The sequence below is a fragment of the Nicotiana tomentosiformis genome, chromosome 2 (assembly GCF_000390325.3).
Source record: "Nicotiana tomentosiformis chromosome 2, ASM39032v3, whole genome shotgun sequence".
In the NCBI taxonomy this organism is placed as follows: Eukaryota; Viridiplantae; Streptophyta; class Magnoliopsida; order Solanales; family Solanaceae; genus Nicotiana; species Nicotiana tomentosiformis.
The window spans coordinates 37,491,327-37,508,531 of NC_090813.1; the positions used below are offsets into that span (position 1 = coordinate 37,491,327).

The window sequence follows — 17,205 nt, forward strand, 5'->3', positions numbered from 1 at the left end:
TAGAAAGCACTATATTCCGCCTACGGTCGGGGTTAACACTTGGGGACGGGAATCGGTCCACTAGTTTTGAGCTCGATGAAGAATCGGTAGTGCCCGATGATGGTACTTTTTTTGATACCGGTAAATCACCAAACCCGGTGGCGTCCTCCGAGGAAGTAGACTCAAACCCATCCAAGAAGCCATGGATATCAGTGATTACCTTTTGAACCAATGATTCGGCACCGGAGTGATTTTCGCAAGTGCCCTCGTGAACTTCCCTAAGAACATACTCGGTGTCTCCTGGTCCTAGACATATCGCTAATGGACCATTGAACATTCTTCTGAACAAGGTTCCATCTTCGGACAAGGTGAATCGTGCTTCCTTTATGCGCAAGGCCCTCGATTCTTTCAGATCTGAGGGAAGCTTTTCGGTTTTCAAATACTCTATGTATTTGTTCTCCAATCCCAGGTCAAGCTTGTGGAATTTATCTCGGTGTGGCCTTCTTCAACTACTGAACTCATGAGTTGCACGACGGCCCTCGAATCAAGCTCGTTGTCCTCGACCGATGACCCTAAGTTTGCGAGGGCATCGGCCTCACTATTCTGATCCCGAGGCACATGTTGCAAACTCCACTCCTTAAATCGGTGCAAAGTTACTTGTAACTTATCTAGGTATCTTTGCTTTCGTTCTTCCCTAACTTCGAAGGTTCCGTTAACCTGATTCACCACGTGGAGGGAGTCGCATTTGGCTTCAATCACCTCCGCTCCCAAGGCTTTGGCTAGTTCGAGACCTGCAATCATGCCCTCATATTCGTCCTCGTTGTTAGTCAATTTCACAGTTCTAATAGATTGTCTAACCATGTTGCTTGTTGGTGGTTTTAATACGATGCCGAGTACGGACCCTTTTGCGTTCGAGGCACCGTCTGTAAAGAGGGTCCAGATTCCCGAAGACGTACCCGAGTTTATCAACAGTTCTCTTTCGACCTCGGGTACTAGGGCTGGCGTGAAGTTAGCTATAAAGTCTGCCAAAATTTGAGACTTAATTGTTGTTCGGGGTCGGTATTCAATATCATACCCGCTGATTTCTACGGCCCATTTGGCCAACCGTCGCGAAAGCTCGGTTTATGCAAGATATTTCTATGTGGATAAGTTGTTACAATACATATGGGATGATATTGAAAGTATGGTTTTAGTTTCCTAGTGGTTCTTATCAAAGCGAGCGCCATTTTTTCTAGGTTGGGATATCTAGTTTCGGCCTCACCTAAGGTTCGGCTTACATAATAAATAGGAAATTGCGTACCTCATTCTTCTCGGACTAGGACTCCACTCATTGCTACCTCCGATACTAGAAATACAAGTAAAGTTATTCGTCTGCCCTCGGCGTGTGAAGCAGCGACGGGCTCGATAAGTACCATTTAAGCTCTTCCAAGGCCTGCTGGCATTCCGGGGTCCACGTGAAGTTATTTTTCTTCTTTAGCAACGAGAAAAATTGGTGGCCCTTATCGGAGGACCTAGAGATGAATCGCCCCAGGGCGGCCATGCGTCCGGTTAACCTCTGTATGACCTTTACGCTGTCTACTACCGTGATGCCATCGATAGCTTCGATCTTGTCGGGATTAATATCGATTCCTCGGTTGGATACCATGAATCCGAGAAATTTGCCTGACCCGACCCCGAATGCGTATTTTTTCGGGTTCAACTTCATGTTGTATTTCTTTAATATACTGAGAGTTATTACAAGTGCTTCAAATGGTCCTCTGCTCGTAGGGATGTAACTAGCATGTCATCAATGTAGACTTCCATAGATTTCCCTATTTGTTCTTCGAATATCCGATTTACTAGGCGTTGATAAGTGGCACCGGTATTTTTTAATCCAAATGGCATTACATTATAGCAGTAGGTACCATATTTAGTGATGAACGAGGTCTTTTCCTGATCATCCAGGTTCATTCGTATTTGGTTGTATCCAGAATAGGCATCGAGAAAACTGAGGATCTCGTGGCCGGTCGTGGCATCGATCATGCGATCGATATTAGGCAAAGGAAAAGAATCCTTGGGGCATGCTTTATTTAGATCCTTGTAATCTACACACATTCTAAGCTTGTTTCCTTTCTTAGGGACTGCTACTACGTTTGCTAACCATTTAGGATATTTTACTTCACGGATGAACCCTATTTTAAGAAGCTTGGTTACCTCGTCTTTGACGAAAGCATGTTTGACCTCGGACTGGGGTCTTCTTTTTTGCTTCACCGGACGGAACTTCGGGTCCAAGCTTAGTTTATGAGTGGTGATTTCCGATGGGATCCTTGTCATGTCGAGATGGGACCAAGCGAAACAATCCATGTTAGCTATAAGAAATTGAATAAGCTTTTTCCTGAGCTCGGGTTTTAACCTCGTGCCCAGGTATACTTTTTGCTCGGGCAGATGTTCGATTAGTATAATTTGCTCCAGCTCTTCGACCATTGATTTGGTAGCGTTGGAGTCATTGGGGATTACGAAGGATTGAGGGATCCTATAATCATCATCTTCGTCAGTCCCATGTTTCTCTAGTTAGGTCGAGGCTCGCGTTTGCGATTGCTATTTGGCCTCCTATTTTCCCTTCGAATTTGACCCCTTCGTCGATGAGAGTGTTGATATCGGAATCACTTCGTCAACGACAAACATTTCTTTTGCAGTGGGTCGCTCCCCGTAGATTGTTTTGATTCCCTCTCATATTGGGAATTTTAGGACCTGGTGAAGGGTCGAGGTCACTGCTCTCATGTTGTGGATCCATGATCTTCGAACAGGGCGTTATACCTCATGTCGCCCTCGATCACATGGAACTTCGTCTCTTGGATGGTCCCGGCCACGTTTACTGGCAAAGTTATCTCGCCCTTAGTGGTTTCATATGCCATGTTGAATCTGTTTAACACTCGGTCCGCGGGCACGACTTGGTCTTGTAGATCAATTTGTTCTATGACCCTCGATCGAATGGTATTGGCCGAACTACCTGGATCAATTAACACACGTTTAACTTGAGTCCTATTCATGAGTACAGATATTACCAGTGCATCATTATGGGGTTGTATGATTCTTTCTGCGTCTTCATCGTTGAAGGACAAGGTTCCTTTCGGTATGAAATCCTGAGCCCGATGTCGCTTTTCCCTTATGATTGACACCTTAGTGCATTTTAACACTGGCCCTTGGGGAACATCGATCCCTCGGACAATTATGTGAATAATGTGTTGCGGTTCTTCTTGCTCATTTTTTCTATTGAACTCCAAGTTTTTTAAATGATTCTTGGCCTGATCACTGAGAAACTCCCGAAGATGCCCTTCATTGAATAACCAGGCTACTTCTTCTCTTAACTGTCTGCAATCTTCTGTTATGTGGTCATGGGTGCCATGATACTTGCGTACTTGATTGGGATTCCTCTGGGCTGGATCGGTCTGCAGAGGTCGGGGCCATTTAGTATCCTTGATGCGTCCTATAGCCGATATGATAGCAGATGCATCAATATTGAAGTTATATTCCGATAATCGCGGTGCTTCCTTAGGTCCGGTATGACTCTCGAAACCATTCTTGCTCATGAGCCCTCGAGAGCTCTGGCCTCGATCATTTCTCCTTACACCTCATGCGGAGTTATGCCCTGGCCCGTTGCCCCTGCGATCTCTATTATATGGTTGGTATCGATCCCTGTTCGACCTTGGTTCTCGATCAACGTCCCCTTTGGTAACGGACCCGGAAGGAGCCCTCAGCTGGTCGACTTCGACTCTAATCTTCGATTGATATCGATTATGTACATCGGCCCAAGTAACAGCCAGGTACCCAATCGAGTTCTGCTTCAACTGTTGTGAAGCCACTGAGCTTCATTCATTTAGTCCTTGAGTGAAAGCTTGAATGGCCCAATAATCGGCGACCGATGGTAGATCCATTCGTTTCATTTGGAATTGAGACACAAACTCTCTGAGCACCTCCTTATCTTTATGCTTTACCTTGAAAAGATCCGACTTCCTAGTCTAGACCTTTATGGCTCCGGCATGTGCTTTTACAAAAGAATCTGCAAGCATGGCAAAAGCATCGATAGAGTTAGGTGGTAAATTATGGTACCATATCATTGCTCCCTTTGATAGGGTTTCCCCGAATTTCTTTAGTAACACGGATTCGATTTCGTCGTCCTCTAGATCATTCCCTTTAATGGCACACGTGTAAGAGGTGACATGCTCGTTGGGGTCAGTCGTTCCAGTATACTTAGGAATATCGGGCATGCAAAACTTCTTGGGGATCAGTTTGGGTGCCGCGCTCGGGGGGAAGGGCTTTTGTACGAACTTTTTGGAATCCAAACCCTTCAATATTGGTGGTGCCCCCGGGATCTGATCAACCCTGGAGTTATAAGTTTCCATCTTCTTATCGTTTGCTTCGATCTTCTTTTCCCCTGACTCTATCCGCTTTGTCTGTTCCTCGAGCATTTTTATAATTTCGGGGTTAGTCCCCAATTTTTGTTCATTTGACCTTATCACGGCTAGCCCCATTATGTGGGTGACTTCTTGGGGTAGACCGGGCTCAGCCCTGCTCGGTGCCTGGGTTTGGCTCTGCAACTGTGCTATCGCCACCTGTTGAGCTTGTAACATTTCGAAGATCATTCATAGGCTGATCCCGTCTTCTCCGATATTTTGGGTATTTCGAACTGCAGATCGGGTTCCACCATGGACGCTGTTTTCGGGACCAGTATGGTGATTCGCGTCGATGGCCACATGTGAATTAACGTCAGTCGGATCCACAACACGAGTCCCAATGGGGTCAGCGGGTGGCCTTACATCACCGGGCGTCACGTTGTTATTCTCACCTTGATGGCCCGATCCATTGTCGATATGCAGGGGCAGTAATTGAGAGTTCGTCATTCTTAGCCTAAAATCAAAGACACTTCAAAGAGCAAGTGTAAAATTATGTGTTTTATAGAGATTTGTATCAAATAATCACTATTATCCTTAGCCCCACGGTGGACGCCAAACTGTTTACCCGAAAAACGGGTAACAATTGAATTTATACGCGGCTCTAAGGATACATGATATAATTTGGTACAAATTGAGAAAATATATAGATTAGTACTGAAATTAACTATAAAAGGAATAAATACAAACCAAATGAATCAATTAGTCTTGGCCCTCAAGTTTCATCACCCTCGAACCAAGTGAAGATTCCGCTAGTATATGAACAGAGTAACAAAATAATGAAGCTTAAAGAAGGCAGTGTATTGCTTTGTATTGCATAAAAATGATGTCCCCTTCTTCAAATGATCAGACCCCCTTTATATAGTAGGGAAGTCCTACTCTCAATATAATCCTAAAAATAGTAAGGAATCCCATGATAGATTAATTAATTGGCCTCTCCTTAATATGCGCCGGGATTTTCGCCGAGATTCTCGCCCAATTGTGGATATTCCGGCTTTTTTTGTTTTTTGGCTTGATCTCGATCTTGGCCGATCTTGATCTTGATCGGTCTCTATTTTGCTCGGTCTAGATTTTGGCCGCTTTTGAACTTGATCGGTCTCTGGGTCACGAGCTCGGCAACCTAACTTCGCATCATGACTCGACATTATACGAGGTTGAACCTTGGTCTATCATGTTCCAGTCTCGATTAGTCATACGAAGGACAAACTCGATTTTTGACCGTATATAGTACTAAAGTGCAGGGTGAGATAGTGAGACGTTTTTCTTTTTATTATCTTAAAATTTAAATATAAGTTCAACTTAAGTATATCAATAATGTAAAATTCTCTCTATTCTTTTTTAACAAAAATAGTGATATTATTTGCATCTTGAGTGGACTTGTTTCTTGAGGGTACGCAATAGGGCCATTACAAAACGTGAAAGACTATAGTCTATATATATATATATATATATATATATATATATAAAAGTTAAATCGATTCAACTAGTATATAATCCTCGTTAGCCTCCTTCCAAGCCTCTTCTTTTCGCAAAACTCACCACTCCTATAATGCCTTTCGGTGCTTCATCATTTTTTTGTGCTTTTACATTATTCCTTTTAGTTCATAATAAATGACTTTTTTGTTTTTAGAACACCCCTTAAAAAAATATTAACTCCTAAAGAAAAAAGATATATTGACAAAATTACCCTTAATTATAATTTGCATATTGTTACCTTAACATATTGAAATATATAAATAAGGGTAAATATTAAAAAATAAAATTAATTCTTTATTAATTATTTAAAGGTACACTTATCTTTGGACCAAAATACAATGACAAAAAGTTGACCGAAGGGAGTAATTTTGTGCTACTACTGCACCGAAAATTCGTTTGACCAAGTTTTTGCGTGTAGCAAATTTGAATGCAGTTGAAAAGTTTCCACTTTACCCTAGTAATAAAACTAGTCCAACTTCTTTTCCAATGCATGGGTCAGTTTGACGGTTGCATTTTTCAATTATTCTGGTCTTTTATAGTTTAGGTTTGGACTTTTCAAACTTAGCTAAGCCCCTTCTTTATGACCAACCCCATCTGTTTAAATTTATCTTTTTGGAGAACTTCTTCCTTCAAATCCTTTAATATAGTATATAGTAAGAAAGAAAATATTGAGAGGCAATTATAATGGCGATTGAACCATGTTCAGATGATTCTAGTCCTCGTATCTCTTTATCTCATGACATTTCTCAGACAAATACTGTTCCTGTTCCTGTCGAACAGTATATTCGATCAACTAATAATTATTCATCCTCCTCTAGTAGTATTGATTTTGATTTTTGTGTATTACATCAAAGCTTTGATCTTGATCAATCTTCTTCAGCTGGTGAGCTTTTCTTTGATGGCAAGATTCTTCCCATTGAAATGAAGAAAAAGCATATTGCTCCAACTCTTCCGCCCAACAAGATAGAAAAGTCACCGGCAAAAAGTCATAAGTTGGTCGCTCCCAGTAACACATGTTTCAAGAATGAAAAATTGATAGAAACAAAAAGTGGGATTCTTGAAACATCATCATCATCTTTAGACGATGAAAAGCAGAACAACAACTCAAAGTCATTTTGGAACTTCAAGCGTAGTCGTAGTTTGAATTGTGGAACTAGTAGTAGTACTAGTACTAGTTATGCTAGGACTTTATGTCCTTTGCCACTTTTATCTCGAAGTAATTCAACTGGTTCTACTCCAAGTGTTAAGCACAAACAACATTCCCATAAATCATCTTTCTCCGTATCTACAGGTCAATATCAAAAACCTCCATTGAGAAAGATTCCAAGTAATACATACAGTAATGATATTAGAATCAAATCAGTATTAAATGTCCCTCCACCAAGTTTTTTTGGTTTGGGCTCTATCTTTTCCAGAGGCAAGGAAAAGTACAAGAAGAGGTGATTAGTGTAACAATGTACTATTATTTTTAAGTTTTAGATAAAGTATGGTTTGAAATGTGTTACTATTATTCCTTTGTTTTCCATTACATTAAAATGGTTTAGATTTGAGGGGGGAAACGAACTGGGGCCAGAAAAAGGACATAATTCATGTAATGCCACATGCCTTTTTTGGAGTTGGGAGGGGAAAGGAGGTTCAAGAACAGATAACATTTGCTATCTGTCCCATTCTCTGCTTTTATTTTGTTTTTGTGCTTTTGGTTGCTTGCACATGCTGGAATTCTGTCTACTCCCGAATTGTGGTTGCTTTCTTCTGATTCTGTCAAAGACTAAGACATAAATATATTAGTCGTAGTTGGTTGCTTATTCTGCAAAATATTTAATTGTTTATTCTGAGAGAACGATGAATTATACGGGTTCACTTAAAAATTTAATTTCTTGCCTTTTGACAATAAAAATAATGGATTTATCTTTTAGTTGTTCTTGCTTGAGCTGGCATGACTTGGTACATGATGGAACCTACAATATAGGTATCAAAAAATGAGCATTACGAGCCTACAAGTTAAGGTCTATACGCCTTTACTCATGTTTTTGACTTTCCAAAATTCAAAAGGAGAATCAATTGACAGGAGTAGAAGATTGAGATATTTTAGATTTCAGTACTTCCATCTTGATTTCTTTAACTATTCCATTAGGTTAGCATTAAGCCTGTTTGGCCAAACTGCAAAATCAACTTATAATGATAAGTGATTTTTTAAAAGTGATTTTCTCAAAAGTACTTTTGGTAAGAAACAGTTTGTGTTTGATTAATTAATTTGAAAAATAATTCTGAGCAGCGATTAGTATTTGTCCAAGCTTTTAAAATCTGATTTTAAGTTTTAAGTGTTTTTTTCTAAAAAAAATACTTTTTAAAAAAATGCTTTTGGAGAGAAACTACTTTTTTTATTCTCCAAAATTGCTTGCTTCTACTCAAAAATACTTTTTTTTCTTCAAAAAGTTTGGCCAAACACTTCAACTTTGAAAAAATACTTTTTTGAGACAAAGTACTTTTGACTTTGAAGATGCTTGACCAAACATGCTATAAGTAGGAGTTCGGAACCAAAGTGTGGTTCTTTTGGGCTCAAACGACAAAAATAGGTGGCCAAAAAAGTGGCTACCAATTTATATAGCGCAGTGATTCACTGCGCTATACCTTAACGACACGTTTGTCCGTTAGGGTATAGCGTGGTGAATAACTGCGCTATATTTCAACTTTTCTGCCCCACCAATAATTCAGTTGAACTTTACTGACCCACCAATAATTCATATGGGTATAGCGCATGCAGGATACGCGCTACATATATAGTGTTTATTATGCATGCGCTATACATGAAATAATTGTACCCTCGGGCTGGTTTTTTCCTCATTTAAGGAGTTTCAGAATTTGGTAAAAATCCATTCAGGATCCTTCAGATCTTCCGAAATATTTGTTCGTAAATTATTTTGCATTTTGTCATAATGTCCGAAGAGCAAAAAATTAGGGTATCATTATATTGGGGGGTGATATTGTGGTGGAGAATAACTCAGTACGCTATAGTTGTTCTCCACAGTGTCATGTTAAGTTTTCACTTATAATGGAGTATGATATATTGGTATCGTTGTTATGTAAAAAAATGAGTGTGAGCAAACGTTCGGTTAATATTAAAGTAACCGGAAGATATCCATATTCTGTTAATCCGCAAGGGGTTGCTTGTTATGCTGAGTTTAACATCGAGGACGATGAAACTCTAACAGATTTTTTGAGTACTCTGGATGAATACCGGGAACTTCTTGTGATAAAAATATTGGAAATGTACGTCAAGGCTGAAAACGTTCGCAATAATGAGGTTACACAAAATAGGGATATCCCTCAATCATCGGGTAGTTTTTTTGGAGTAGTTTTATCTGAACAGGTTCCGGGTGAAAGAGTTTAGCAAGATCTAAACTTATCTCCACGGGCGAATGAGGAGCGAGGACATAATTTATACCTAAGTTTACATAATTCACAAACCGAGTGGTAAAATTTAATTTTTCTTTATGTTACGAAGTTTATTTTATGTATTGAATTTGTATTAAAACTCACATATTCCACCGGGGGTACCGGCCAGATATGAATTTTACAAGTTATGAACTAACAAACAGTTAGAATATGCCTAGTTTTGGTGTGTTGGATCATAGTGGTTCATCCGAGAGTCATCAGCAAAAGGATAATGTGCATCATGGGATATCAACACATTTTGATTTGTAAGTTAAGTGATAAAAAATTTATGTAAAGTTTGGATGAATTTGAGAAACTCATTATTTTATTGGTTGTGCAGTGAAACGAGCAACTTGAAGGTCTTATCCTTGCTCAATTGCCCGAAAATGAAATATTTGATCGGGATTTGGCAGATACGCAGAGTCGGGAAGATGATAGTGATTATGACAACAATGCTGATGAGTCTGGAGATGATATACCCTTCCCTGATGAGGGTGATGATGATGAGGACGAGAATGATGAACCTAATTTAATGAGGGAGCATGCTCTACCTCCCGTTAGACCAAGTGTGTACGAGTCCCATGTGTCGTTTCATTCAAGGGTGATTCCCTACCTTGATCAGTTTCCAAGCATGCCGAATGTGGATGCCCTCACAAGGGATCTTGACGAAATTCAGACAGCAATGTGGGATGAATCTAGGGCGACAGTGTTGTCAAATGGGCATGCTTTTTGCTGATAAAGCACGCCTAAGTAGGGCGATGCGAATGTATTACATAAAAGAGTGTCGTGAGATCGTGGTTCATGAGTCATCTCCGGAAGTATACAAGGTTATTTATCGTAGATGGTTTCAAGGTTGTAATTGGATGCTGCGTGCAAGAAAGCTGAAAACAAATATGTGGATTGTGGGAAAATACATTAGCACCCACAATTGTGAAATAGACACATTTAGTGGAAATTATTTTAACTTGAATGTTGACTTGATTTCTCTTGTCTTGATTCCACACATTGAAGCGTCCATAAGATACATGATCAAAGAGTGTATAACATCTGTCCACCAGGTATATGGATGTACCATTACTAAAAAAAAAAAGCATTTCTCGGGCGTAAACATGCGTTTGAAATTGTTTATGGTAATTTGGATAAGTCCTTGGCCGCTCTACCCAAGTACATGGCTGCATTGCAAAACTTTAACCTTAGGACTATTGTTGAATGGAAGCTTGAGCAGAGTCCAGGAATACTAGAATGCATATTCAGATATGTGTTCAAGTCATTTAAACCAGCCATTGATGGTTTTGTGCATTGTCGGCCGGTAATATCCATAGACGACACTCATGTCTATGGAAAGTATGATATTAAGTTGTTGATCACCGTTGCAGTAGATGCTAATGGAAGTATATTTCTCATAGCATTTTCTATTTGTGCCAATGAAAGCCAAGAAACGTGGACATTGTTTTTGAACCACTTGAAGGAGCACGTTATCAAACAACATTCAGGTATTTGTCTAATATCTGACCGGCATGGCGCTATTTTAAGTTCTGTACAAAATTTGCGTGCATGGTAGGAAACGTATGCCTACTGCTATTACTGTGTTAGGCACTTGAAGGCCAACTTCCAAAGGGCTTATCCGAAAAAGGACTTACATGATTTAATGTGGATGGCTGTAACAAATCACCAAGAGTGTAAATTCAGGAGGCGAATGGAATTGATTAGGCAGGAAGACCCAGAAGCCTATCTTTGGTTGATGCGACATGAGCTTGACAAGTGGACTTTGCACAAAGATGGTGGTAGAAGATGGGAAATACTGACTATAAATGTGTCAGAGCCTTTCAACGTGTTATTGAAATTTGCACGTGGATTTCCTGTCACTGCCATGGTGCGGATGTCTTTCAAGCAGATGGCGGAGATGCTTGTTGAAAGATCTAGAGGTGCATCGTCATTATTGGAAAGGGGTGTTGAATTTACGCCCCAACCAATGAAACGATTTGAGAAATATAGGAAGCGAGCACAGTGGCATTAATTTTTGCAGTATTGCAGCGAGCGAAATATTTTTGAAGTTCACACTGGTCTGCATCACAACTGCGAGAATAATACACACACCGTCAATGAAGCCAGAAGATTATGCTCATGTGGAAAAGGTCAATCTATCACTTGCCATGAAGTGCTTTCAACATACAGGTTTTGCGGTAACGAGGTACGTTGATAAAGAATATAGTATTGTTGTATACTTAAACACATATAGTGTACAGTTACAGCCAGTGGGTGCTAAGCATTATTAGCCGCCGGAACCATTTAAAATGGTGTGTAACAAGGATTATGTGTGTCAACGGCAAGTGCAAAAAAAAAACGAGGATACAGAACCAAATATATGTTGGTGATACCATTTATGCGCGTAAATGTGGTATATGTTCCCAAACAGGACACGACCGCCATAAATATCCTTCAACTGGTTCGAAAAGCGGTGGTAATTCAGCTCCAGGTGGCAGTTCATCCAATGTGCCCTATTATCAAGGATAAACGTAGTATTTTTTTGTACTAAATATCTGTAAATTTTCAGTTTGCAAAATTATGAAATAAAATTATGTTTTCAATGGGGTTAAATCTAATTGATATTTAGCATTAAAGATTCAATACAACAATTTAACATACACCCCAAGAAATAAATAGCAATTTTCATTCGCCATTATCGTCACTGTCTGGCACTATTTCATTGTCATTGTCTTCATCTTCTTCGTCAACATCTTGTACGCACCCTACATAGGTAGTCCCTCCCACTCAACAACTGGTTGGAAAATAGGATAATCACTGTCTCTAATAAATCCCAATCTTGATCCTCTGTTCCTTCTAGGTAGTTAAGATTATCCATTGCATGATGAATGACTAGTGCTTTTTATCTGTAGAATCTCCTTCATCAAATGCCGAATCACTTCTGGTTCATCTTTGTGTGTGTTTGTTTGAAAGGTTGCAGACAGTGCTTGTGGTACAACAAGCCCATGCCAGTGACATAGTACTTTATGATCACATCGTTTTGAGTAAAGGGGAACCCATTGTAGTTTTTCGCCCTAAATGTGCATACCTTCAGGCTTTGTAGAATGTGCTTCGCCCTCAATAATGTGCCCTGCAACTTTGAGATCAGTGTGTATATTGATAGGCTTATTTTTCAAGTGACGTAGAACACCATACCACTTGTCATCAACCAAATCTGTATAGCAACCTAGCATATTTTTTCAAGGTAGGGATCGATTGTGTTATGACGTGTTCCATGTGGATCTTTTGAACAACCTTCACCTTTTTACCTCTTCTTAAACCACTTATTAAATGTTAGTGGCATTTCTGAAATGGATGCTGTAATGGTTCTTCAAATGATCTTTGATGACTGATCTCTTCGTTCAACTTAAGAAGAACTAAGATGCACGAACTTGTATATTAAACGTAGCACCTCACCAATATGCGCTATGTGTATTGTCATGTCGACCTGAAAAGGTTGTCGACCTGAAAAGGCTGGACCTACTTTGTTGGCCCAAGTGAGGTTTGTTTTGATGATTGGCAAAGGAATTCAAGCATGAACCAGGTCCATACACAGGGTACACAGACACATGCAGATTCAAGCACAAGGCATACACATGAAGGCGATAAGCTTAAGTGGTTATATCTAATATCTCCTGAACGAAAAGGTTGCATAAATGATAACGAGAAGGACTCCTTACTCGAAGAAAACTCTATCCTAGATAAGGGAGGAGTTAGAAGTTGAAGATAACTCGAACTTTTCCACCATGGAAAAGTATAGCATTAGAACTCTAGTTATTCCTATTCTACTAACTGTATAAATTACAGGATGTTCTCATTTTACAGGTAACGCACAAACGCTGAAGTTAAACATGAGTTGAGAGCAAAATAGCAAGGCATTTTGCAAGCAACTCTTGTGTGATTCAAGTGTGCGAACCTGAAGCTACATGAACCTGATAGAAAAACCAGTTCTAAGTGTCTCTCTTTTATTCTAGTTCAATTGTAGTAAGGCTTTTCAAATTGTACCTTTCAGCATTTTTTTGAGGAAATTGTATTAGGTACTCTGAGTATTCAAGTTAGAGTTAACTTGAAATTGTCGTAACAGTTAGAGGTTGGTTGCCATAACGGGATTAGAGGTAATCCTTAGGTTTACAAAAAGTTTTGTAAATGTTGTTTTGGCTTAGTGATTTAGTGAAGTGTTGGAAAAAATCCTACTGAGTAGTAGGTCATGGTTTTTTTACCTTTTGAGTCCGGTATTTTTCACGTAAAAATACTTGTGTTCTTTACTTTTCGCATTTACTATTTCCGCAACAGTAGTATAAGGAACACATAGAAAAACCAGGTTCTTTTATAATCAGTGCACGTGAAAATTGGACACCACACAAATCACCCACCCTCTTGTGTGGCATTGAAGTATAAAATATCAATTGGTATCAGAGCGGGTTTTCCTTTAAGAGGCTTACACCTTAGTAGAAGATCAACATAAGTGCACCACCTGAAAACTGGGAAGGGCAATTCACTGCTAGGCCACCACTCTTTAATGGCCAGTACTACTTTTGGTGGAAAAATAGGATGAGAGATCACATTATATGTGAGAACTATGAGCTATGGGACATTGTCACCGATAGTCCACTGGCTACCATGAAGACAAATGCTGAAGGAGCAGATGTGCCAAAGGCAATAGCGGATTGCACTACTGAGGACTTGAAGAAATGGGAGAAGAATGCTAAAGCCAAGAAATGGCTCATTTGTGGACTTGGTCTAGATGAGTACAGTAGAATCCAAAGTTGTACCACTGCTAAGCAAATTTAGGACACATTGCAAGTGGCTTATGAAGGAACACCTCATGTGTAGAGATCTAGAGAAACTCTACCGTATTCTCAATATGAGAACTTTGCTTTGAAGGAAGGAGAAACTATTCAAGAGATGTATACAATGTTCACTACACTGACAAATGAGTTAAATTCTCTTGGAAGGATTATTCCTGAAGAAGATAGAGTCAAGAAGATACTGACTAGGGTTTTGCCTATCGCTTGGGAAAGCAAAATTACTGCCATTAAGGAATCAAAGAATATTGCCACTCTCCCACTGGATGAATTAATTGAAAATCTCACTGCCTATGAACTTAGAAGATAAACCATGAAAATGGATGTACCTAAGAAGGAAATAAGCTTAGCATTCAGAATCACTAAAGGTTCTGATCTAGAAGATGATGAAATGGCTATGATCACCAAGGACTTCAAGAATCACATGAGAAGAGGAAAAGGTTCTTCAAGAAACGGAAGCTATAGCAAGTCAAAAGCTCTTGAAAAGCAAACCAATGATGGTTGCTACAAGTGTGGAAAGACTGATCACCACATCAAGAACTGTCATTTATGGAAAATCGAATGGAAGAAGAAAAGAGTTGAACGAAGGAACAGGAAGAAGGAACATGTTCAACCCAAGAAAAAGGATCAACCAACGCTTTGGTTACTGCTTGGGGAGAAATCTCAAATGAAATCTCAGATGATGATGATGAGGATGAACAAGCACTTATGGCCATTGGAGAATATGATGAAGAAACTAGGGTAAGTGTAATTCATCTCAAAGACAATTGTTGTCTAAAGAAAGGTTATCTGAGTTACTTCTAGAACTAATTGATGAATCTGAGGATGTAAACAATGAAAAGAAACAATTGTCTAAAGAATGTGTGATTTTAAAGGATAAATGCAAAAACCTAGAACTTAGGGTTAGTGAAACTGTAAATGAAAAGATTGTGTTGAAGAACCAGGTTTATGCACTTGACTCAACTGTCCTAGAGCTTAGATCTGAAAATGTAAAACTGAAATTAGGAACAGGTAAAAAGACAGCTGGATCACACACAACTCACTCTAGAAGAAAATGTAGGAAAAATAAAAGATGAGTTGTATAAAAGGGATGAGTAAGTAAGAATCCTAAAGGAGGATCTAAGCAAGGCCAAGCATAAGATAAACAGAACTTGTAAATGGAACAGGTCCTCCAATGCACTTTCATGGCTACAAGAATACCATAGTAGCAACAGAAGAGGACTTGGCTTTGGGAACTTGACACCTAAGTGGGATCCCAAGAGCAAGTACCTCATACTTCCTGAGAACAAGATTTGCACACACTGTGGTAAAACAGGTCACTATAAAAGTGAATGTACTGCAAAAGAAAAGGCAAGTCAAAAGAACAAAGAATTTGTTCAAGGGAAGAATAGGCTATCAAGTTGGGCTAAAAAGAATTTGATGCATCCTTTTGCCTATAGAAAGGGACCCATACTAGTTTGGGTTCCTAAGACACCCTTGATTTCCTTTTACAGGTCCAAGTGAAGGGGATCAGCCAAATATAGTGCATGGATAGTGGTTGCTAAAAGCACATGACAGGAAGTAAGAACCAGTTCCTTTCACTTGAGAAACTTAAAGGAGGTAATATCTACATTGGAAATGGGAAGAAAGGGAGATCATTGGGGTTGGAAATGTCACGACCCAAACCGATGGGTCGCAACGGGTACCTGGTACCTTACTAAACCGAGTACCAATGTAACGTATCTTTCATATCATACTATCATAGGTAATTGATCTAGAGAGGCTGTCGTGAGATAAGTAGAATAAAACATGATGAAATACTCAACATTGGACTACCCAACATATAATACAAACTTATGCATATGACATACGGGCCTATAAGACCAAAACGATCACTCGTACACTGAACATAGGCCGACAAGGCCATACAATCTTTCACATATATGACATATGTCTACAAGCCTCTAAGAGTAGATAAATACCATAAAGGTCAGGACAGGGTCCCGCCATACTAATCAATACATGTCCAAATTATACTGACCAAATAAGCAACTCTAGGGCAAATGTAGTGCACCAACACCTTCCGCTGAGCCGATAACCTACTTGGAGGACTCTCAACCTGTCTATCAGGACCTGCGGGAATGAAATGCAGCATCCCCAGGCAAATGGGACGTCAGTACAAATAATGTACCGAGTATGTAAGCAATGAAAATCGGTAAATAAAAGACATGAGAGAAACATGGAGTAAAAGACTCGACATGTAAGTCTGAATAGCTCTGTGAATCATTTCATATTTATAATGTCATGCATATGCGTATAAATGCCATACCATGCATAGGTATATGCGTACATAACATCATCAAGCCTCTGAGGGTATCCCATCATATCATCTCGTCCACTGTGGGCAAATCATCAACGTGTACCAGCTGATCAGGTGGTGGCGCGTATATAACGCCGTAAACTTTTCCCATATCCCATATATATATAATATACGCGTATATAATGCCATCTGGTCATGGGTCAATGTACATGTATAAATGAATGAAATGCATAAGAAGTAAGTTTATAAGACTTCTCGGTATGTCATAAGATCAATATACCTTCGGATAAATTTTATCAACTACGTATTTTTCTGAGACCCATGAACAAAAGATATAATAATAAGACACATGGGGAATCAAGAATATAGATACCCCTAGTACTTCTATGAATAGAGGTATTTATGAAAGTTGTGCATTTACTCATTTCGTTTGTATCGTATGGATCATGCCAAAAAGAAAGAAGGGATAGCCTTAACATACTTGAGCCGATTCTCTTGACAATCCTTCCAACTCCCGTCAAATGCGACAAAACATGTAACGGCGGATCGAAGTAGGGAAAAATTCATCTGATGTTCTTGAGAAAGATTATCCCATATATATATAATATACGCGTATATAATGCCATCTGGTCATGGGTCAATGTACATGTATAAATGAATGAAATGCATAAGAAGTAAGTTTATAAGACTTCTCGGTATGTCATAAGATCAATATACCTTTGGATAAATTTTATCAACTACGTATTTTTCTGAGACC

At 39.4% G+C, this 17,205-nt stretch overlaps 2 protein-coding genes across 2 annotated transcripts; one reads left to right on the forward strand and one right to left on the reverse strand.

Moving 5' to 3' along the window:
• Positions 1 to 423: 423 nt before the first annotated feature.
• On the reverse strand, positions 424 to 840 carry LOC138904634 (uncharacterized). Its single transcript, XM_070193139.1, has one exon. The coding sequence runs from the start codon at positions 838 to 840 to the stop codon at positions 424 to 426; it is 417 nt and encodes a 138-aa protein (XP_070049240.1).
• Positions 841 to 6,569: 5,729 nt separating this feature from the next.
• Positions 6,570 to 7,328, forward strand: LOC104104418 (uncharacterized). Its single transcript, XM_009612496.4, has one exon. It carries the CDS (start codon positions 6,570 to 6,572, stop codon positions 7,326 to 7,328), a length of 759 nt encoding a protein of 252 aa, XP_009610791.1.
• The last annotated feature ends 9,877 nt before the right edge of the window (positions 7,329 to 17,205 follow it).